Source organism: Paracoccidioides brasiliensis, assembly GCF_000150735.1.
Source record: "Paracoccidioides brasiliensis Pb18 unplaced genomic scaffold supercont2.16, whole genome shotgun sequence".
NCBI lineage: Eukaryota > Fungi > Ascomycota > Eurotiomycetes > Onygenales > Ajellomycetaceae > Paracoccidioides > Paracoccidioides brasiliensis.
Genome location: NW_011371373.1, coordinates 156892 through 179460, shown reverse-complemented (window position 1 = coordinate 179460; position 22569 = coordinate 156892). Strand labels below are relative to the sequence as shown.

The following is a 22569-nucleotide window of genomic DNA, read 5'->3' as shown; positions in this document are numbered from 1 at the left end:
ACTGCTATCAAATGTTTCATTTCTCATTTAATCATTTTAAGAGTCAGGCTAGCGCTCACCCTCACCCAATATTATTGATGTATTTCTCATGTCAAATGCTTTTGGATGTTCCTATCAACCACCCGTTTCCCTGGTGTGGGGCTGACCGTATGTTCCTGTCCGACGCGGATAGATAATATACGGATTGACCTGATTTTAGTGACCACATTGGATTGGCAGTGGGAGTTGGCCTTTATCAAATAAACGGCTGAGGCCATATTTCCCATGCATGTAATCGAATGCGCACACTAGATTATTTCTATATTGTCACCATATTGATTCTGGCTGTCCACGTCCGGGGGATTGTTCCTTACTTTGGGGTACACAAAGGAACGCTGGGCTCTTGGGGGTAACAAGGGGGTAAAACATATGTACTATACCACACAGATTGTCGCGATGCTTCAAAGCTCAGAGTGGTGTTTGTCCTAGAATGAGTATTTTTGTGGACACATTGAGGCCTCTCATTTCAATGAAAGGTTAAAGGTCACATGAATAAAATCACGTGTATTGCGACGCTGACATAATCGTCTTCATCAAACTCCGTTTTCTAATTCTGCGGCGATTTCATGGGAACGACATGACGATTGCAGCAGATTCATTCAGTCATGCAGAGAAGAGCTGAGTCCACTTCGGAGATTTACCTGAAAGCTGAATGAAGCCCTTATTTATTTTTTGGGGATAATTTGCAACTCTATGCATAATTTGCGGAATTCATTTTGATCAACAGGAGAAGAGACGCAAAGCATCCAAGCCAGCTCTAAAAAGGCGTTGGTGCGGGACGTCGAGGGGGCCTTTGAGCAGGGGCTAAATCCCCTTGCTTGCCCATATGCAGTTCAGCTGGGGGTTTGCTGGTGAAGTGAAGAAGTCAAACCCGCCATGGAATCTCTCCCGCGCGAGATCCCGGGTTACTACTATGGTGCGTCTGAATACGTTCTTCTATGTATTCCAGGTTGTCAAGAATGCAATGCAATGCAATGGATTGTTCTGTAATGGAATGCCATGTTTACTTTTTAATATCTGTCCATGTGGTGTCCATATCACTGTTTATGATGTGGTATTCCTAAAGGTGGAGTTCGGCCTTGATACACCTGCAGACACCCTTTGCCCCTGAGGGAAGGAAGCTTTTGAACCCAAGCAGGACAGGCAATCTGTACAATGAAACATTTGTTTTATCATATTCTAGCCATACCGGAAAGGGGGAGTAAAAGCCTGCGATATTGGCTACTTCGTTTTCGTTCTTGCGTGCTTCGATCTTCTGCGCTTTCTTTGATGCCTTGTGGAAATGGCCAATTCCGCTGATGAAAACGTACCAGATCCTGAAAAGAAAAAGTATTTCAAAGTTCAAGCAAATCATACTGCTCCATTAGGATATAAGTACACGAAGGATGACATCAAAAACAGGAAAGAAACGTCTTTGGTGAGTTTCAAACTTCCTTGTTTATGTTGGCTCTACAGTGCATGGCTGACCTTGAAATAGAAACGAAAACGATGGGAAGAGCACAATCAGCGTTTATCAACAGAAAAAATTAAAAGATCAAATATTTTGCGTCATACCATCAGCGGCACATTGTTGCAGCAAGAGTCTGGAACTTTACTCACCTCAAGGAGTCTAGTTTTTGAGCAACGTGAAGCGACGTGTGCCAGGCTATTTTCTAGGAACTGCCTAGTAGATTTGGCTAGCTCCGATGTCAAATACCCAGTGTCTAGGTTTGCCAGAGACCCTTGGAGTGGGAATCTCTTGGTTGGTAGGTGGGCATCTCTTTAAGGGACGCTAAAATGGTTGATGCTGATGATTCTTTTGGAACGCAGCTATTAATACAGCGTCGTGTTTTAATCTTCTGTAAGTTTAGATAGTTCCTCCGCTTCGACTGGTTATCTCTCTGTTGACGAGTTTAATGCTAGATCTTATCTTCCCAAAAACAAGAGTCGACCTTGGCAGTACAAATTGCACCAGCGATGGTGTAACCGTGCTATGGTCGGATACGATTGGGTATGTATGAGCCACACTCGTTCATATCATAATTTTAATGAGGTTTACAGGTCACTTCACTCTCCGTAGGCCCAACAGGCTGGCTCCTGTGAGTACTTACCTTACTTTCAGATATACTCTCACGGCTGAACTGGGCTAAGATTATATCTACAGCGTGTCATCAAATGGCCAAACCGGAGAAACCGTGCATATCTCAATGTCTAGGCTCTTCAATCCCTCAGATCCGCAACCCGTCACCCAATACGTAGTCGGTAAGATGGCTGTTGATGTTATAAAACCTTCTACATAGACCCTCTTATTAAATGCTAACAACATTTCCGCTTCAGATGCCGCAACCACATTTTGCTATCCCGGTTCCATTGTGTGGTGCTCTGCTGCTTGCCCTAGCAGCACAGAGAGCATTTTCGCGGCTGGTAAATCCAATGAGTTGCTATTAGTCACGGGGATAGAATCATCCTGGAACATACGATCCTTCAAAATGTCACCGTGTGCTGATGTCATGGCCGTTGAATGGCTGGCGCCTCAAGTGGTCATGACAGGGCTGAAAAACTCCCTGGTGCGGCTCTATGATCTGCGGAGCCGGGATACGGCGTCGAGACTGCAACATCCACATGGTGTATATAAGATTCGGAAGGTAGATGACTGGAGAATCGTGGTTGCTGGAGCTCAGAAGAATGTATGTTGTAATCGTTCAAGTTCCCTTATTATGTCTACCCCAAGTTCAACACCAACGATCTTTTTCTATTATAATAGCTCCACATGTACGATCTCCGCTTTACCCCGAACACCATCTCCGAATATCCTCAACCCAATAAACCAACCCACACCTGGACAAAGCCATATCTTTCCTTTCCTGACTATGCAAATGACCTTATCTCTCATGACGAGCTAGATATAAGTGCGGAACTCGGTCTTCTCGCATGTGGTGGTAAGTTCCCGCCATGCCAAACACCTGCGCTCCGCTTACACAGCCTTAGGTTCCCAATCTAACAGGATCCAACTCTTCTCCCTCAGCACGGGCAAACTGGTTATGCCACCACCCCTTTTCCCGTCTTCCTTGTCATCCATCCCGACACCTCAACAAGTACCCACTTCGTCATCCATCCCAAATCATTCACAGGGCGTTACAGAATCGGGCAATTCCGCCTGCAAGGACGTGCCGATGACGCACATCCAGTACGCGAATCGGATCAGATGTTTGCGCTTTGAAAATCTTGACGCATTTCCAACCGTCAATGGCGGGATCAGCGCAGGGACGCCAAGTTTGTTGGTTAGTGCGGGGTCTACGGTTGAGGAGTGGCGCATGTGATAGAGACTTTCCTTAAGGTTTGTGGTGACTATTATTGTTTGGTTCTGTTTGCTTTCGTTTTTGATTCTTTAATAGGAGATTTTTAATTATTTATGGCGTATTTGGCTTCGACTTGCGTCGAGGAAAAAAAGGAGTTAAAAGAGGTTTGGGTGTAATTATTCCACTTCGGGTTGGTCATTTGATTATAACAAAACAATTGTCGCTGTTTTAACGTGGCTCCATCATTTCAACCTGGGCCGGAGACGGAGAGGTTCAGCGCCCATGTTAATATATGATACCATTTGATTGTTGATTCTAATGGAGAGAACGTAACATTACTCACTTTGTTCCATCAGTTGTGGTATTACCAATGGATAAGTTGCATATACACGAATGAAATGGATGGGGGGTCGTGTGTGCTGGACTGTATACAAAAAGAATGCCATAAATAGATCTTGTACGGAGATCAACATCTAGCAGGTCTATAGAGTTATCTAGAAGCCAGTCCACTCACAAAACAGGTTATGCAATAGTATAACCTCAAAATGTCAATGGAATAATTCATCTGTTCTCAAAAGCCAACCACATCCAAGAATCTAGGAATGCCACGGGCCTCCGTCATATCACGTCATATCATATCAAACTCACAACCACCTTCCACCACCTCGTTAACATATTATACCATCTCCACCTCCATTTCTACCCTCCACCTACTTCCCCCGGTCCTCGGGAAACTCATCTGCAAGCTTCAACCTAGCCACGACATTCATACTAAAAAGCTCCTGAACCAACAACTTCGCTGCGTAAGGGATAATCATCTTCACCACCCCCCGTGAAGACTTACACCGTTGACACCACCCCGAATACCCCATGAACCCACAACTCTCACAAACATCCACCTCATACTGATCAGACGAAATCATCAACCGCTCCAACAACAACTGACTCGTGCCATAAGCAATAAGACAATCGCGCTCCATCTCCCCGAGCCGCAGACCACCGTCACGCGAACGACCCTCCGTCGGCTGACGTGTTAAGATCGCCCGCGGCCCCCTAGCGCGCGAATGCATCTTGTCCTGCACCATGTGCTTCAGCTTCTGGTAGTAGATGGGCCCCATGAAGACGTACGCGGGGAGTGATTCACCCGTGATACCCGACGTGAGGCAATCCTTCCCACCATACGAGAAGCCATGCTTGACAAGGATAGCAGACATTTCCTCAACGGGGCTGCCGCCAAAGGCAGTGCCATAACTGAACTGGCCAGAGAGAATGCCCGCTTTGCCCGCAACGAGTTCCAACATTTTCCCCACCGTCATACGTGAAGGGAAACCGTGAGGGTTCATGATGATGTCTGGAACGATGCCTAAGTCGCTAAAGGGCATGTCGGCTTGCTCGGCGATGATGCCGACGACGCCCTTTTGCCCGTGACGTGAGGAGAATTTGTCACCAACCTCCGGCCGGCGAGTTTGGCGCGTTTGTACTTTTATCAGTTGGTTCTCCGCCTCAGTGGAGGAGATCATGACTTTGTCGATGTAGCTTGGGTCGGGGAGTTTGTAGGTCTGCGGGGAGGGAATGTAGGTGATTGGCCTGCCGGCGTCGGAGCCGGTGATACCGGAAGACAAGGCGTTTTCCGGTGTGACTTTGTTAATGTAGACTTCACCATGGTTTACCTTTTCGCCAACAGCGGCCAGGCCGTCGTTATCGAGAAGTGCGTGTTTGCGGACTGGAAGGCCATTTTCACGATCGGGGCCCTTTAGTTTGTCCTTCGTGCCGTTTGAGTAGCTTTTGAGGTTCGTGGAGTATTTGCGGAAGACTTGACAGCGGCCAAAGCCACGGTCTATAGAGCCCTTGTTCAGTACGAGGGCATCCTCAATGTCATAGCCGGAATAACTCATAACAGCCACAGTGGCGGCCTGGCCAGCGGGGAGTCTGTCATATTTGATCAGCTCTATTGTTCGGGTTTTTACCATCGGCTTCTGAGGGTAAACCATGGTGTAGAGGAGGGAGTCGATGCGAAGGAATTGGTTGTTGGCAATTGCGCCGATGGCTTGTTTACCCATAGCGCATTGGTATGTATTTCGTGGGGATTGGTTGTGATGGGGGTAGGGAATGAGACCGGCTACAGCCCCGAGAATCGTGAAAGGCTCGATTTCCAAATGTGTCGTGCTGTCAACGATGTCATCTTCATAGACGGCAATATTTGAGTCATTCTCTTCATTACAATCCAGATACTCTACGAGCCCGTGGGCCAAGAAGTCATCGAATTCCATCGATCCACTCCTTAGTGCGCGAAGATGATGGGCTTGGACTTTGGATTTCCCGTCTTCGACAATGATTAGCGGACGGCATATGCGTCCATCATCCGTTGCGATGTGCACTGCTCTTTGGTGGTGATTGATGAACACGCTGATGAATTCCGAAACCCGTCCTGTCCGACGCAACCGTCGGAAGGAATGTAGGAAAAATTTGGGTCGCCGCGTTAACGCGATGGGGGATCCGTTAAGGAATACAATATAAGCTCCCTGGCCATGCAGCTCACGCCCACCGACAGTCTGGACATCTTCAGCCCCGAGGGCGAAGATCAGTTTCCTCACAGGCTCCTCCTCATCGTTAGTAGTGATATGAGTCATGAGGGCTAAATTCTTGACAAGACCACAAGCCTCGCCTTCAGGTGTATCGGACGGACATAGCATGCCAAACTGCGACGGTTGTAGAGCTCGTGGCCCGGATACTTTGCGAGTCTTTTCAAACTGACTCGATATACGGGTCATCATACCCAACGCCGCGATGTAACTTAGTCGACTCAATACGTGTGTGACACCTGCGCGTTCCATGCGGAACCGCTTCAGACTCCAATTACCAGTTGAGATAGCCCGGTTCATCCCTTGGGTGATGTGATTGCCATGTATGGCGACGACTCCATATGCGTCAAACTGTTCCGTCCGCACGGGTTTCTTCAGAACTTTATCGATATTCATTTTTATGTCGAACTGGAACTTCTTGAATAGATCCTCAAATAACAATGACAGAAGCTGGCCAGCCAGTTCCAGCCGTTTGTTACCCACATAATCCCGATCGTCTACAAGACTTGGATCATGCTTTGCCATCAAGACACGTCGAGCCATGTGCGCGACGTACAGAGCCTTGGGACGGAAGTTGAGGTTCTCCACAACAACATGCGAGATAATAACCGAAGAAATCGCTTCGATGGCTTCCTGGACATAGTTGCGACGGATAACGCCAAAATTATTTGGTTTTCGGTTGATCTTGATTCTGCTCCCGATATATTCCAGCGCCTGATGCTGGGTATATATGCCCAGCTTCACCGCCTCCTCGAAGTTAATGGCAAAGTCTTCCTGATACGTGCTGTCGATGCCAGCAACAAGAAGCAACATCTCTTTGTCAGATTGAATCCCCATCGCTTTCAGAAGAATGACGATTGGAACATCTTCGTTGAGGACGTTATGTCTCACATAGATCCGCTCCTTCTTAAGAATGATGTAACTCTTCGACTTTCGTTCGTTTGAAGAGCTTTGAGTCAATTGTTAGAGCAACAAGTCTACGAAAAAGGAAGAGGGAGTAAATAGAGAAACAGGGAGGAAATGAGAGGCATCACACACCTAGTGACCGAAGCCTGAACAATTTCCTTCTTCAAGTCCGTCTCCACAATAACCCGATTCTTACTCAACTGCTCCTGAACCAAAATAACCTTCTCCGTGCCATTGACAATAAAATACCCGCCGGGGTCAAGTGGGCACTCTTGCAAAAGCTGCATCTCCGCCTCCGACTTATTCGACAACACGCACTTGGAGCTGCGGAGCATAACTGGCATTCGACCAATGGCTGTCCCATTCCGCTTGACCCGTTGCCTGCCACGAACATATTCGAAATCCACCAGGATCGGGCTTGCATAGGTCATATCGCGCAGTCTGCATTCGTTAGGGGTGATTGTGGACGCTGCATTGAAGTTGGAGTCTTGTTCTTCGTCAGCTCGTCGGGGCGTGCCCAGGTAGATGTCGTGGAATCTAAAAACCCGAAAAACAGAATGCGAAGTTTTAGCGGATGACCTACCGCAGGTGTGATAACATATTTAAAGGTGTGAAACTACCTGATATAGAAATTCGGATCGACATCGCTACGAATCTCTGCGCTGGCCTGCACGATTTTCTTCAATTGGACCTCGACAAAGTAATTATATGAATCAATATGTTGCTTAACTAAGCCTTTAACCTTGAGAAAGGCAGGTAATAAGTTCCATTTATCCTTGGCCGTGTTTATCGGATCAGTAAGAGATTTGGTGTAGTAGAATGGCTTCAGCAGGGTATCGAAGTCCTGTATGGATTCAATGTTTGATTAGTCAATCTACATATTATTTCATTTAGCCAACTGTAATAGTAGTAGAATGTCATACATCAGCCCTTCCCTTCGCCTTGTTGGCATGTGAGTGATCATGCTTGTGCGATTCCGTCGTCATCTGCACATTGACGGCGGTGGGAGGAGCAGCTGTAGCGGCAGTTGCAGGTGTCTTGGACAGCGTCGCATGCGCAGCACGTTTTCGTCTTATGGGACTTCCGGGCATAACTGGGAGAGTGAGAGAATTCGATTCCGATTCCTGTACACAACTGTTACATATACGGGTTGATGAAAGTTATTAACGAAGCTGTTCCGGAACTTGGTCTATACCCAACATACCTTGGAGGGTCCACTGGAGCTGGTTCTACCCGATGTGGCATACCCTCAGAGGGTAGAAATAAGTCTGGGAATCGGAAAGAAGAGAGTCGATGCACAGATGGGAGGAATAAGATCATAAATCGTAAAGAGACATTGTTGATATTGTTATAACTGCAGAGACATATCATCTCCTTTCGCCGTGCTCGTAAAAGTATAATTTTTTTTTTTTTTTTTTTTTTCGACGATGACTCTCCTCAGCTGCAGCGTTTAGGGAAGAAGATTTAGCTTTCGGGACGGGCAGTGCCGAGGCTCCGGATGATTATATAAGAAGTTGATAATTGTGGTCCAAGCGTCCTTGAGCGCCGATCTTTTAAACCATGTGATACTTCGGTTCAGCCGCCTACGTCATTTTCTCCTGACTCATCTCAGCCAAACGTCCAGCCGCAACGAGTATCCTACTTCATTCGTTCAATCATGTAGAAGAAGCACTGAATTATCTAGAGACAAATATATCCTGATCAACCAAACTTTCACTTCTCCACTGTCTGTTTCCAGTTTCAGTCATTCAGTCACCCCAGTCACCGAATACAATCTCCCTTCCTTTCCCCAGCTTCAAGTCACTTTGGTGCCCGACGAACATCCGTATAGTTCAACGCATCACGCATGTATGTATCTATCACATACAGCGAACATCTAGCCAGTTTTCTTTGTAACATTGGGGCCTTCATTTTCTTCCACTTGAAACACCAATGTGGACGATCCATTATCATTATTATTATTATTATTAATGTCAGTCCTTCTGATTTCTGCATGCCTTCATGCCTAACCCCGAAGGAACGACCATGTCTTCGTCTAATTTCTTCTATGTCATTCGTCCAAGGGATGGAGGGTAATGAGATTCTGCAGAAGGGAAACAAATACACATATAATAAAACCCCGCACTGACATCATCCTGCTTACGCCAAAACTCACCAACTTGGGTCCCTCCCTTAACTCCTTTCAAATCTATTTAGAGCAACGTCTAGTTCCATCCCGATCTAGCCCACTATCCTGGATTTTACTTCTGCGCTGGATATCACAGACGCGTAGATAGCCAGGGGGTTGTCGTCTTCAATTGCTCAATTAATTCAACCTGGTTGGTTGGAACCAGCGCTCAGTAATATACACGATATGGATATGTAATATATGCAGCTCTGCATATCTACAGTTAGATGATGTATAAAGAGAGAGACATCATAAATTTTCTCCTTGCAATATTTTTTAATTTCTCTTCCGCACTCCGCGCGCGATTTACGATTGCATATGCTGAATGTCTGGTAGTGCCAGGGTTCCAGTTAATGTGCTGTTACTGTTGATGATCCAATCGAGACCGGTCTACAATCGACGGACAAATATGGTGTCTGCAAATACATGCATTCAGTGTCTGGCGGGGTATGAGCCCTGCAGCATCCCCCTCGATCTCGGCGCGAGAAGACCATGCGAGCGGGAGACCCGAGTGGTTCGGCACCGAGACCGGGAGAGACGTGGAACCTGAAGTGGAGAGGTAGTTTCATCAGGTTTATATTCCGAATCATGTTAATATCCCCAGAAATATGAAAGATACAAAATAAGACAAAAAAGAACAAAAACAGTACAGACAATCTGGGCATTGAACATAAAAGAAAGTAATATATTCGTACTCCGTACAACAGCACCGATATTAAATCGACGAACAAAGAAGCAGAATAAATTGAAACGATCCAGGGAAAATCAAAACAAACAGTGTGACCCATCGTCCCTCCATCAAGCGCAGCCCACGTCCATTGGGCGGAGCAGCACGAACGACCAGAAAAAAGCAAAACAACGCACCACCGAACAAAAGCCCATTTGACCAATTGTTAACCAATACCCACCCATGCATGTCATGTCATGCCATACCCGGCCTCTCAAAACACCATATCACGATATATCATATTTTTATTTCCAAAGCAAACAAACTAACGCGTATCGACCTGATCATCATTTCCATTATCTGGGCAATAACCATGTTGAAAGAACGATATTCTGGCTCAAATATACACACGGATCCACTCGCCATCCCCACCCGCGGTAGCCAGAGTTAATGCCCCAACCAGTGCAACACAGTCCACAACTCATCCGGGGAAAATATCTGGCACACCTTCATCCCCTGGCTCCTGCAAACCCTGCCCCTCCTGCTCTTGCTCTCGCACTTCGCCAGAAGAACCACCCAGGAAGCTAGTCCGCCGTTGATCAACCTCACCAACCCCATCTAGCGCCACCCCTTCCCTTGTGCCCCTTTCCATATCCGTCTCAGTCTGATGCAATGATACACTCTGCCATTCATGCAGCTGCTGGCAAAGCTCCAATAGAAACCGCAGTTTCAGAAGCAATGCCTCCCTAGCATGTAGCCGGACGTGGCATATCACCCTGTGCAGAGAGCGCAGAGCATCAGGTTCGCCAAGAATGTACGTGGAAAGTAACGCCGTATTGAAACAGCGTGTCATAGCGGATGGATGTTGAAGTGCTGGGCTGGAACGATTGCAGTTGCAGTTACGGTTGCGATTTCAGCTGCCCTTGGGCCTCTGGCATCGACACCTGTTTCGGCTTCAACACCTTCCTCCCTGTAACTGTCATCCAATTCACATTTAACCGCGCAATTTGCTGGTCCTTCGTCAGCGAGAAAGATCAGGGCTGCGCACTGTCGAACTGCTGTATGCTGCCGGTTTCGGCGGTGGAGTTCTAGAAAGAAGACAATTAAGGGCGATGGCAGCGGCTCTGCTGGCTTCATCTGTTGCTGTGTGGGGTGCGCCGTCTGTAGCGGCAGAGGTAAATTCGATGGCAGAGAAGGGGAAAAGGAGATTTGCGGTTGGGTTGGCGTGGCTTACTGTGGGGTTGGGATCGGAATCAAGGCAGGTTCCGCTGTCAGATGCGGATGCAGATGTAGTTGCAGACGCATATGTCGATGTAGGTAGAGGTGCCGATTCGGTAAGTGTGGGGATTGCAGCGTGTTGGGCGTGCGAGAATGCATCATGCGAGAAGCCATGGGGCTTTATCCGGGGCTGGATCAGGGAGGAAGGAAATCTGGAAGAAGAGACACGAGCACAGACTGGGTCCACGGCTGTTTGATTGAGTAGGCTAACGCCGAATGAGGAAGATTGCCATTGTTATTATCCTCGTCACAGCCCGGAGTCAGACGATTACCCAGCTTGTCGATGATTTCACATCCCGTGGCGTTCCACAGGCATCGTGGGATTTTTGCTAAGTTCTCATAGCGTGGTCTGCGGGGAAGAAGAAGAAGAAGATGGATCGGTTTCTTGGGTGATGATCTGCATAACCTTCTGCATCAGGGATGCCAGTGGTTCATCGCGGTATAAGCGAATACCGTGATAATCCAAGGGACTTTTGGAAGCACATGCTTTCCGATGAATACAACTGAAACGCCGGAGAGACTCTGGATGGATGAGAAGAAGTGGAGGACTGTGCTGGCGGTTTCGTTGGGGAATGGAGGGATCAGGAAGGCAGTGTCAAGAGAGGGTGTGAAGGGCCAAGATAAGGTGTCTACCCAATGTTGGATTGGGCTGCCTTTGCATTGTGGTAGCTTTTGTTGTATTGACGAAGACGACGAAGCTGCTGGGAATTTCAATGATGCCTACCGATATCTGTGGCATGGATGAGAAGTGAATGTTCATCAGCTTAATGGCGCTAAATCAGATATATAAAAATGTACAAAACTGTACTAACCCATGAATTTATTTTGCGTTGCAGTGGTCCTTTGAAAATTAAAGGGGCGTTATATTCAGTTTCTCACAGGATCGCAATTTGAGGGGATGAGTTTTCTTTTCTCTTCATCAGCTAACAACAAGAACATGAAGCCTGATCGTATCAGTCCACGCAGTACACCTAGATTATTTGAGTATATTCAGATCGTGACAGGTGTGCTTCTTCTGGCCATTATACTGTGACATCTGGATGTCGTCACATTCCTGTGTGTTGTTCTCTCTGCTTCGATAGGAATACCTCGGCCAGCTATGTATGAAAAGCTGGGCGAACCGAAGTTAGTTGGCCAACATAGAGGCCATCATGGGGTATTGGGAGTAGAGTCGCCATAACCGTGGCACCTCATCTACGTCAGGAAATAAGAGCATTGCCCTGGTACTGAGTAAGTTGACACTTGTTGAAGGATGGTGGTTGTGGATGCTTGAGGAGGAGAAAATGTCAACCCTGAACCCATGTCAACTTTGCATCAAGTATTGAATAACAGCGACAGGACTGTACAAAATATAATATTAGCAGAAATGTTGCATAGTTAAATATCATCGCTGTACAATTATCTAGGAAAATTCAAATTTAGAAGGGGGAAAAAATTAAAATTTTTTTCAACACTCAACTTCCGTCGGCGTTCCCCTATTTCAACTTCCACACCAAAGCAAAAGACGAAGTCGAAGAAAATCATTGGGATTCACCAATTGTCTAAGAGCTCTTTGAAGTGCCCTTCCAAGCATACACCCTACTTCTCCACATGGATACGTCGCCAAATGCAAACTACTGCCGCTACACAGTTGATTCAAACGCCCTGCATTGTGCGATTGGCTGTAACGTAATCGGACAACAACAACAACAAACGTTCGATGGCACCGATTTGGCTAGTTGAAACGTGCCAGCCAGCCAGAAATCCGCCGCAGATGTTTGCCGGAAAAACCAAGGCTTTCATGTTGTGGCCGCCTGTTGCAGATATGTCCCTCTATGTACGGGGTACTACCGGAGCTACATTCACCAACGCTTCGCCAGGGGTAACTTTGCTTGCCTCTGACTTTGGATGTACGGACCTTAAAGACATAATCGTGGGATGTGCTCCAATCTTCCATAAAGACAGCGGGGCACAGAAAGATGCTTAGCTACTCAGCAAGCCGTGTCAATGTTCCTTTGTGCGACAAAATCCGAAACATCTGAACCGAAGCTAAAAGTTTTTCACCTAAATGTCCAAGGAGACACACGGAATGGAAATAAATACCAAGCAACTCTCCCTTTAAAGCGACCATGGGGCCCTAGGTGACCTCAGGTGACCCCATCTACTCAAGCTCCGATCGAATCATTTCCCTTGAATTAGCTCTCTCGCTGTTCAATCCTAACTCGACCGCAGGGCGAGGCGAGAAAGCGACGTAATGGAAGGGAAGGGGAAGAACGTCAGACATGCATATTATAGGACTATGTTGCGGTTACACAACGGGAATTGGCTAGGTCGAAAGGCCTGCGTATGGCTTTTGTTTCGGTTCATTAACTCAGCGATTAGACATTAGTTAACTTGTTGTAGGAGGGAGTGGAGAATTGTTAATGGGTTTTATGAATTTGGACTAAATAGGGACCGGCCGTAACACTTCGATAAGTAGTTAACATAGATTGATTTTTTGCCTCTGGAGAGGGCCTGTCAGTGAAAACAAGCACCAAAAGAATCAACCACACCCAACAGAAAACTGCTGTTAGCTAACTAATTAACCCTGTCAGAATCAACATTATTAATGGTTCGAGTTCGAGCTCCCAGCTAACAGTGGCGGTTGTTCCCTTCCGCTGCATGTTAAAACAGTCTGCATGGCGCATCGAGACCAAGAGACAATCTTGATGTCTGAGCGGATGACGAGTGGCGGATGACGGAGGCGGGGGGAGAGACAACAGGGCCAAAACAGTACACCAGCTTCGTGGCAAGCTCACGTTCGAGGACGCTTTGCTGGCGTGATTAGTGAGGTTGAGTTAAAGAAGATCGATAGTTATGTGAGGTAACTAGTTATCGACATCTCCGTCCAGGCATCGACCATTTGGCGGTAACTCTCTCTCTCTCATCCTGGTTAAACGTTTCTACATTGATGCGCATATACATCCTCCATACTCCATACACAAAGTAATTCATGTATGTATGTTCCGCCGTACATCAAATGAGGGGAATGTCCTCTCGAGCTCTCCTGTGATACTCATTTTTGGTCCCCCCCGTATCTGCGGGGAATGTCTGACTCCTGACTGGCCAGTAGCAAGGGGTTGGGGGCGTGGGGAGAGGTGAGAGGTGTAAACGCGAAGAAAATGGGGGATCTCTCAACAATCTTCCAATCCGAGAGAGTTCCACGGAGACGATCGAGAAAACCACACATCATTCATGTATGTACTGAGCCGTACATGGACATGGACATGGACATGTACTGTATGTACTGTTTGTGTGGAAGTTGGAGGTGCAGACATCCGAATATCGCGGCGGATAGGCGGATAATGCCATTGGATTGGACGAGCTGCCCTTAGCTATATGAGGAACTAGACCAACGTGGTGACGACTTTGAGGGGCGGGGGTGTCTAAGATTATTATTATTATTATTATTATTATTTATTTATTTATTTATTTATTTATTTATTTATTTATTTATTTTTTGAATTTTTTTTGGAGGGTTGCTAAAGGCTTTGGGATTTTGGGAGAGTATTATCATCCTCGGAGATCGAGGGAATAGCATGATCATTTTGACACCATTTTGAATTACAAAAAAAAAAAGGGGGGGGGGGGGGGGGGGGGGGTGCTTTGAGGCCGTTGCGTTGATGCAGGAAAAGCCCAGATGAAATGAAGTGTGGAAAAAAGCCGATGGCTTGGGTTTATTTAGGGAGTGAGTGAATGGCATCAAAAGGACAATACCTAGGAAGGAAATTTATTTATCCCGTCGAACTGCTGGGTAAATCAACACGTTACTCGGCTCCAAGACCAACAAAATCAAGCGTTGTAACTTCCGATCTTCCATCCAACCTCCGAAGCCCTAACGTAGCCAAGCTCAGGCTGTCTGTCAGTTAGCCATTGTCTCCTCCCGGGCCCCTCGAAGGCCACCAACCAGCCTGCCCATTCCCCCCCAGTTCCAGGCGCCGACCGCGGTACTGCCAACACGTCCAATGCAGCAGCAGGTCGATTGCCGGTCAGACCCAAACTTCCAATCCCAATGTTACGCCAATGCTCAAACCCATCGAGAAGTTACTCGAACCCCCCATCTAAAGTCAGCATGCAAAAATAAGAGAAACAGTCCAGTCTGCCGCTGAAACAGGATATAAATAAATAAATAAATAAATAAATAAATAAATGAAAAAAAAAGGAAGACAAACTTTCAAAAACAGAAACCCTGGGCCTCTCAGGCTCTTTACCCCCCGGGGTACTTTTGCGGCGTTGAAAAGGGACCCACCCAATCAGAGTTGAGTTTAGTCGACGGGGTGGGTCATTGGCTAGTGTGGGGAAGCAGGGCCAGGAACTTGCACTGTGCAGGGTGCAGGATGCATGCGTTGGGATGCGGGATGGGGAATAGAACGATAAGGATCATGGGAGCTAACTACTCAGCAGCTTACACGTTGGGCGGGGCGGCCATTGTCATATATGTATGCACCTGTGTCCAGTACCTAGGTCTATGTGTACGTTAGAGGAGAGGAGGCGGCGGCGGGCAGGGGTGTTTGATTAGGAGCCGCCTGATGGAGAGTGATGGGATGGAAAAGTCGCAGATACAAGCGGGAGACGTAGTCAGCGAGAGAGATAATACATAGTTAGAGATGATTTATATTTGGGTTGGGATATGCCAGGTTAGAAACAATCGAGAAAGGAATAAGAAGGGAAAATAAATGGGGCATGGGCAATAAGATGACCGCGGGATGTCACTGATACTCGATCTCCAAGCGGCAAAAGACGAGCTTGAAAAGCGGAGGGGAATCCCGAAACAGGCGGTGACTGACCCCTCACTAATTAACTCGATGGGTGCGCTTTCGGTTGGATCAAGGTATCGGGTACTTTTGCTGCCCAACATCGAACAATCACACATCAGGCCCCAGAACGACGCAAAAGAAAAAAAGAAACATTCCGTAGCTTTTCAATAAACCAATTCGCATATGCTGATTCGTCGGCCTTGTTCCCTTGCAGTGCAGGGGTTAAATAGTTAGTTGCCAGTTGGGGGGAGGTTCCTGGGGTATTCGCGCCCAACAACAGTAGTAGCAGCAGTAGCAGCAGCAGCAGCAGTAGTTGATTATTTCCCCCCCCCCCCCCGGGCCTTGCAAAGTTGCAATTCCCATCCCCCCAACGGTCAAAACAGGCACCTTGTTAAATGTTCATGATCAGTTAATGCAGTAGTTACCAACCAACCCTGGCCAATTCCTCCAGCAGATGGGGGTGAACGATCCATCCGCTGTACATCCAGTGTATTTTCCATTTCATTCGTTTCTGTTTTTCCCGGTTGCAGGCTGATTTCTCTTTCTTTTTCATCTGCCTCTTCTCTCCATTTTCTTGCTCCTGGCCAGTTATTAGATTAACTGTCGAAAGGAGGTTTCTCCCCTCTAGTGAGTAGCTCTGAAGCGGTTAAAAAAAATAATAAAAAAAAATAATAATAAAAAAATTGGAAAACCACTTATTAATTCCTCCATTTTCTGTACAACCATTCCCCTCATTTCTCATTTATTTCCCTTTGCACTCTTTTATTCTGTCCACTCTTATTTTCTCTTCCCATTTCTTCGAGCCCAGTTCTCTTCATTCACCCCCAGTCCCTTCGTTTTATACATTTTGTTGTGATTGAAAAAAAAATAAAAATAAAAATAAAAATAAAAATAAAAATAAAAATAAAAATAAAAATAAAAATAAAATAAAATAAAAAAGAGCACCTTGTCTGTCTGCCTTCCCGTCGGCCTGTTCAGCTGTCCAGAAGCGAAGAAACCAGAAGAAATCAACGTCTGAGACTCCCGGATTGGTGCAGTTGTTGACGATCGATCTGAAACTGATCCGGTTGCAAACGACACTCGTTGAACTGGGATCATCCATTTCCGTTTTAATCCTAACTTCTCCCGCTGTACCAATAAATCCAACACTACAATCCCCAGAGTGCGAGTAGAGCAGCAACCAGAAGAAAAAGGCAGAAGGAAACGGAAACAGGAGAAAAGGGAAAGGGACAAGATTATCATTGCTAGGAATGCGACGAACGTATGTAGGATAATTATCATATCATTCCACGAAACGAAAAATATAACAGAGTTGTGTATGTGTGCAGCACCCTTCACAGATCCCTCATCCTTTCAAAAAGTCCCATAATGCCATAATCTCATACATCCATGGCTGAAGTTGACTCGAATGCTTATGCATCTAGATCTGTGACGCTTAACTAGGGGCTTCCTGTATAGTTAGCTGGAAGACTCGACGCAGTCGGATACGATAACTAATTGATAGCTGCCGCTATTAAAGCAACTCCACCGCAGCCTGCAGCCTGTGAGTATTATTCTGGCATGTCTGTTGCTATACTGTTGGTTTCTTTCTCTCCCCGTCGAATATATATTTTTGAATTCTGAATTGTACGTGTGATGTCTTGTGGCTGGGGCCTGAGAGTTGCAAGTTGTTGCTGCTCTAATAATATCAGCCCACTTATTATAGCCTGCAGCACAACCGCCCAACGCTTCTAGCCTTGATTTTAGTAAACCCAACCTCCACCCCCCCTTCTCTTAGTCATACTCCCTGACTCTCTCTCCTCTCCACCCTTCCTCCTCATCGCCCTGGGGGCAAGACTAATCTCAACCTCATTCCTCGAGGCTCTTTTCTCTGCCCTTCTTTCTCCCAGCCGTTCTGGCCCCTGTCGCCTGCAGACAAATCTCCAATTCCATCATTTCCATGTTCTGCGTTGTTGCTCCATTGCTAGTCGTGTCGAGTCACGTCTCGCTTTCTCTCTTTCTCTCTCTCTTCCCCCCGCCTTCATTTTAACATGACCCCCCTCCCTCCGTCTCTGTAGCCTGTCCAGATCTACACCGCACATACAGCACTCTCTCACACACACGGTGGCAGTTATAGTAAACACCCATAACACACCATGGCCTTCAAGAACGGCCTAAACGAGCGCCTGGAAGAGCTCCGATTCTCCTCCCCCCGCTCTCCTCCTTCCGCCACGGATTCCCCATTCGCTAGCTATCCCTCGCCCTCAAAGGGCCAGAAGACAACCAGCTACCTATCCGCATTCCCACCACCTTCCTCCGAAGTGCGTGCAAATCTCCAACGCCGATTCACCACTGACGCCAGCAAGCTCTCGTCATGGCCTGCATTTAGCAATTCCCAACCCTTGCCCCCACCGGAGTCTTTCGACCTGCTTTCTTCTGTGAGTTTTACTGTTTTGTTGTCTAATATATACCTTGTTTGTTGATTTGGGGGGGGGGGGGGGGGGGGGGGAGGCAGAGTGAGTGGGCGGGATGAAGCGATGTCCAACTGCTGTCGGCTGGGATCAGGAGGACGGGGTGTTATTCACCTGGGATTGCCTAGTGTTGCAGGAGAGAAGTGAGGGTTTCAAGTGAAATAAGAGCTTGAACATTGATTTTATAGAGATGATTGCTGCAACAATGGACGAGAACTTTTGACTAAGTTCTTCTTTGATATTGATTGGACTATATTGCAACTGGCTGACTGTATCGTTTTTTGCTCTTTTCAACAGGCTACACAAATTCATAAGTCTCAACTGGTGAGTGCCTCGCCCTCTCTCTCATATGCATCTTCACTTAGCACTTTTCAATCCCCTACAGCACTTCGAATTCGGCCTTCTACAACCTAACCTGTGCCTTCTTTTTGTCTAAACCCTTTACACTTTACCTACCTTGTGTCCCTCGTTTATCCTTTGGGCGCTTGACCTGGTGTCCTCGTTGTTCTCTTTTATTTTCTTGGCCCATTCCATCTAAGGTCCTTATCTAACAATCCTTACAGTTCGAGAAGAAGAAAGCCCATATCGAGTACATGAGGGAGCAGAGGAAGCGTTTTGAAGCAGACATGAAGCTCTTAGATCTCCAACAGGAGAAAGAACGGCAGGAACTCGATCAGATGGCTCGAGATCTTGCTAACGCAAGCTTGAGTGGGCCCGTTAGCGAACCCACAACCCACCCTGAGTATAGAGAGAACGGATTCCCGTCTGTCTTCTCTCGTCCAACTCGATTTTCGATCTCGAGTGCCACCGCACCTGGCGTGTTTAATCCATTCAGCCCATCCCAGGTTGTGTCTCCTGCAGCACAGCCTAAGTCGATTTTGGCTACTACGTTAGGCCAGGCGTCCGCACCGCAGTCCATGTTGGGATCCCGCCGGAACTCTGAGGAAGAATACTTTCCAGAATCGTTCCCGTCATATCGCCAAGGTTGCTCGTATGTATTAGATTTGGTTTCACCTTCAAAGCTCCTTTTTCTTACTTCACATGAACCCCCGAACATTTGTCCTGCCCAATTCCGACATCTTGTTCCACCCTTTCGCTTGTGGCCCTTGATATCTAAACAACCTAGGAAGCAAAATCACCCGTTTCTTCCTTGTTTTTTTCTTGGGATGTATCTTATCATTTGATTCGTGAAACTATGTACATTCACTATTCATTCCTCTATTCCAGCTTTTGGTCCTTCACTTCGTACTCACTTAAGCAATCAGTTCAAATAGATACTCTATGCCTTCATCTAGTTTTGGTTCTTTCACCAATTCTACCACGGCTACAACCAATGGGTTCTCCCGGTCTATTGGCCTCAACCCATTCCATCCAGCTAAGTTTGCTTTGGGGGACGACGACGAAGGTGATAGGGGAGGCGCCAAGGACGATGACCGTATCCCAACTCCGGATGTAAAGAGTTATCTGAAACTGACTGACCCCGATGATAAATTCCCAACATTGGTTCGTCGTGACGATAGTTCTGGTTTGGTATGTTTTTCTTTTGGTAATCCGCTCATTTTGGGATGGCAGGAAACTAATTTTTTTTTTTTTTAATCCAGCTTTCGGCAAATCCAGCTGCATTGGATTTGGCCAATTCTCGGACCCCAGGGCCAGAGACTTACAATCACCGTCATCATGCGTCCCTACCTTACAATTCATTGAAAATGTCTCAGTTTGACTATATTGGAAACAATCGTTCAGAGGGCCAAGGCGAGCACATTTCCGCTCCATTCTCACCCGCGAGTGAATCAAACGCTCGCCAGCCACATAGACATTCGCTTGAGCCCGGGTTCTCGGCTTGTACTAACACCCAGAGCCTTTATTCGACCACCAATGGAGTCCAGTCCCGCCCAACATCGTTGCAGATGTCGTACTCTACCAGCGATATCCCAGCCTCGAATAACAATGGATATATGGCTGTAACCCCTCCAAAGTCTCATGGAGATCCTTACCACTCTCACAGTGCAAGTGTTGGTCGAGTTCCAGCTACTCCACACCAAGGAAATGACACACCGGCCCCTTCAATCTCCCCTGACCGTGAGGACCAGTCCGTAAATGTCCAGCCGTTGCGGTCTGTCCTGCAAGCAAACGCTACACCTTTTGGCCCGCAATTGGCTTCCCCAACCACAGGGATGTCAAACGGCAACAACTCCATTAATCCAACGATGGGATCCTTCACAAATTCGATGTACGGGTACACCATGCAGCCATTCATTACCAGCTCAATTCCAACCAATCCCCCAGTGCCAGCCTTCCAACATAATCCGCCCTACGGTCCATACCCAGCAGCTTACACCCCTTACTCCCGCTTCCCGGAAAGCCCTGCGAGAACCAACCAGGGTCGTCGCAGTGGAGATGGCGAATCAGGCCAGTTTTCGCGGTTTGGCAATGCGCCTCTGGAAACATACCAAGGCGAGCTTTATAGCATGTGCAAGGATCAGTACGGCTGCCGCTATTTGCAGAAGAAGCTGGAGGAACAGAACCCAGCACACGTTCAGATGATTTTTTTGGAGACTCATATTCACGTTGTGGAGCTTATGACTGGTTAGTATTTGCCATGCGTCATGCGATTGCAAGGTATCCTGATTTCTAACCCGGATATTTTTTGCTAGATCCATTTGGAAATTATCTTTGCCAGAAGCTCCTTGAGTACTCGAATGACGAACAGCGCACTGCTCTCATTAACAACGCTGCTCCTCAGCTTGTCAAGATTGCTTTGAACCAACATGGAACTCGAGCTTTGCAGAAGATGATTGAGTTCATCTCGACTCCTGAACAAGTATGTTTCCCTCCCTTGATGTGGGTTGTCTTTGGCGTGGCTGACAGTCATATAGACTCAAACTGTAATAAAAGCCTTGCGTGGTCGAGTTGTCGAACTTGTCCAGGATTTGAATGGAAATCATGTCATCCAGAAATGCTTGAATCGCCTTTCCGCAACCGATGCTCAGGTACTACAAATCTCCAACATCACCGTTTTCAGTCTACTAATCTTTATGCTAGTTTATCTATGATGCAGTTGGTGCAAGTTGTGTGCCAGTTGGGACTCATCGTCATGGTTGCTGCGTGTTGCAGCGTTGCATTGACCATGCTTCTGGTGACCAGCGCGCTCGTTTGATCGAACAAATCACCAAAAACGCATTCACCCTCGTTCAGGACCCTTTTGGAAATTATGTCGTTCAGTATATTTGTAAGGAACACCAACCTCCCCAAATGATTTGGACCAATTTTGCTAACAATGACGACGCAGTGGATCTTAACGAACGGCATTTTATCGAGCCCATCTGCCGCAGCTTCCGCGGCAACATCCCCGCTCTTTCCAAACAAAAGTTCAGCTCCAACGTCATCGAAAAATGCATCAGAACTGCTGACAACCAGTGTCGCGCCGCCCTCATCGAGGAGATGTTAGTCCCTAGCGAACTCGAAAAGATGCTCCGCGACTCTTTCGCAAACTACGTCGTCCAAACTGCTATGGACTTCGCAGATCCCGACAGCCGTAATAAGCTGATTGATGCAATCCGCCCAATCCTACCAGCGATCCGCCAGACCCCCCATGGCCGCCGTATCACCGGGAAAATCATGAGCGCAGAGAACCAGGGACGTGTCAATGGAGGAAATTCCTCGTCTAGCAGCGGACAGATTACGCCGAACGAGATGACTATGCCTACAACTATGACGATGGCCATGCCGAATGTCTATCAACAGATGCACTCTTACCCTACTTCCCTTCATCCTCAGTATCCATCAGCTTTTAGTGTTGCTGAGAACGGCAACAATGATATGATAAACAAGAACTCTTCCACCGCAGCACCCGGAATCAATGGGAACGGTCTTGCAAATCATAACGCAATTACTCCCCCGACACGGAGTGGCAACAACAACAATGAGGAGATTGTACCAACCATTTACAGCCCCATCCCACAAGGTGTGGATGGAAGTAACAGATTCCCATCTCAGGGATTCCCCTTTTATGGATAATTCGCTCTCACCATTTTGTCAGAACGCCTCATCCGGAAGCAGCGAGCTCTGGAATCACCATCAGTTTACCCATCACGATTTTCCTGTCTTCATTTTGTTTTCCCTTTGTTCACAAATGTACAATCAGAATTTCACGACGAAACGAAGTCATGAGGAATTTTCAGTCACGGTCTAGACTTCACGACGACGCGAAGAAGCGCACCTTTGGATGGTGTGGTAAGAGAGAGGTCTTGGGTTGGGGAGAAAGATTCGTCTGAACAAGCCAGCAGATTCCCCGATTCAGACTTCAAAATTGATCTATTTTGATTTAGTCGTCTTGGTAACATCACTTTGCATATCTATCTTTTGATCCACCACATTCTGGCATAACAAGCCATATCATGTCTCCTGAGCAAAAATCTTCATCTTCT

General features: G+C 47.0%; 5 protein-coding genes across 5 annotated transcripts; 3 read left to right on the top strand and 2 right to left on the bottom strand.

Moving 5' to 3' along the window:
* Positions 1 to 1321: 1321 nt before the first annotated feature.
* On the top strand, positions 1322 to 3338 carry PADG_08384 (uncharacterized protein; the record flags this gene model as incomplete). Its single annotated transcript, XM_010765309.1, has 7 exons — positions 1322 to 1456; positions 1517 to 1784; positions 1849 to 1879; positions 2183 to 2280; positions 2356 to 2705; positions 2783 to 2954; positions 3007 to 3338. The coding sequence occupies 7 exons, from the start codon at positions 1322 to 1324 to the stop codon at positions 3336 to 3338; spliced, it is 1386 nt and encodes a 461-aa protein (XP_010763611.1).
* A 689-nt stretch (positions 3339 to 4027) lies between these two features.
* PADG_08383 (DNA-directed RNA polymerase III core subunit RET1) lies at positions 4028 to 8050 on the bottom strand (the record flags this gene model as incomplete). Its single annotated transcript, XM_010765308.1, has 5 exons — positions 4028 to 6848; positions 6938 to 7342; positions 7426 to 7649; positions 7729 to 7939; positions 8010 to 8050. The coding sequence occupies 5 exons, from the start codon at positions 8048 to 8050 to the stop codon at positions 4028 to 4030; spliced, it is 3702 nt and encodes a 1233-aa protein (XP_010763610.1).
* Positions 8051 to 10120: 2070 nt separating this feature from the next.
* PADG_12433 (uncharacterized protein) lies at positions 10121 to 10492 on the bottom strand (the record flags this gene model as incomplete). The annotated part of the gene is made up of 1 exon (XM_010765368.1): positions 10121 to 10492. The coding sequence occupies one exon, from the start codon at positions 10490 to 10492 to the stop codon at positions 10121 to 10123; it is 372 nt and encodes a 123-aa protein (XP_010763670.1).
* A 259-nt stretch (positions 10493 to 10751) lies between these two features.
* Positions 10752 to 11250, top strand: PADG_12432 (uncharacterized protein; the record flags this gene model as incomplete). The annotated part of the gene is made up of 2 exons (XM_010765367.1): positions 10752 to 10973; positions 11143 to 11250. The coding sequence occupies 2 exons, from the start codon at positions 10752 to 10754 to the stop codon at positions 11248 to 11250; spliced, it is 330 nt and encodes a 109-aa protein (XP_010763669.1).
* Positions 11251 to 17827: 6577 nt separating this feature from the next.
* Positions 17828 to 22159, top strand: PADG_08379 (uncharacterized protein; the record flags this gene model as incomplete). The annotated part of the gene is made up of 9 exons (XM_010765307.1): positions 17828 to 18109; positions 18440 to 18466; positions 18706 to 19133; positions 19438 to 19672; positions 19744 to 20728; positions 20797 to 20963; positions 21019 to 21132; positions 21185 to 21371; positions 21432 to 22159. 9 exons carry the CDS (start codon positions 17828 to 17830, stop codon positions 22157 to 22159), a joined length of 3153 nt encoding a protein of 1050 aa, XP_010763609.1.
* Positions 22160 to 22569: the final 410 nt, after the last annotated feature.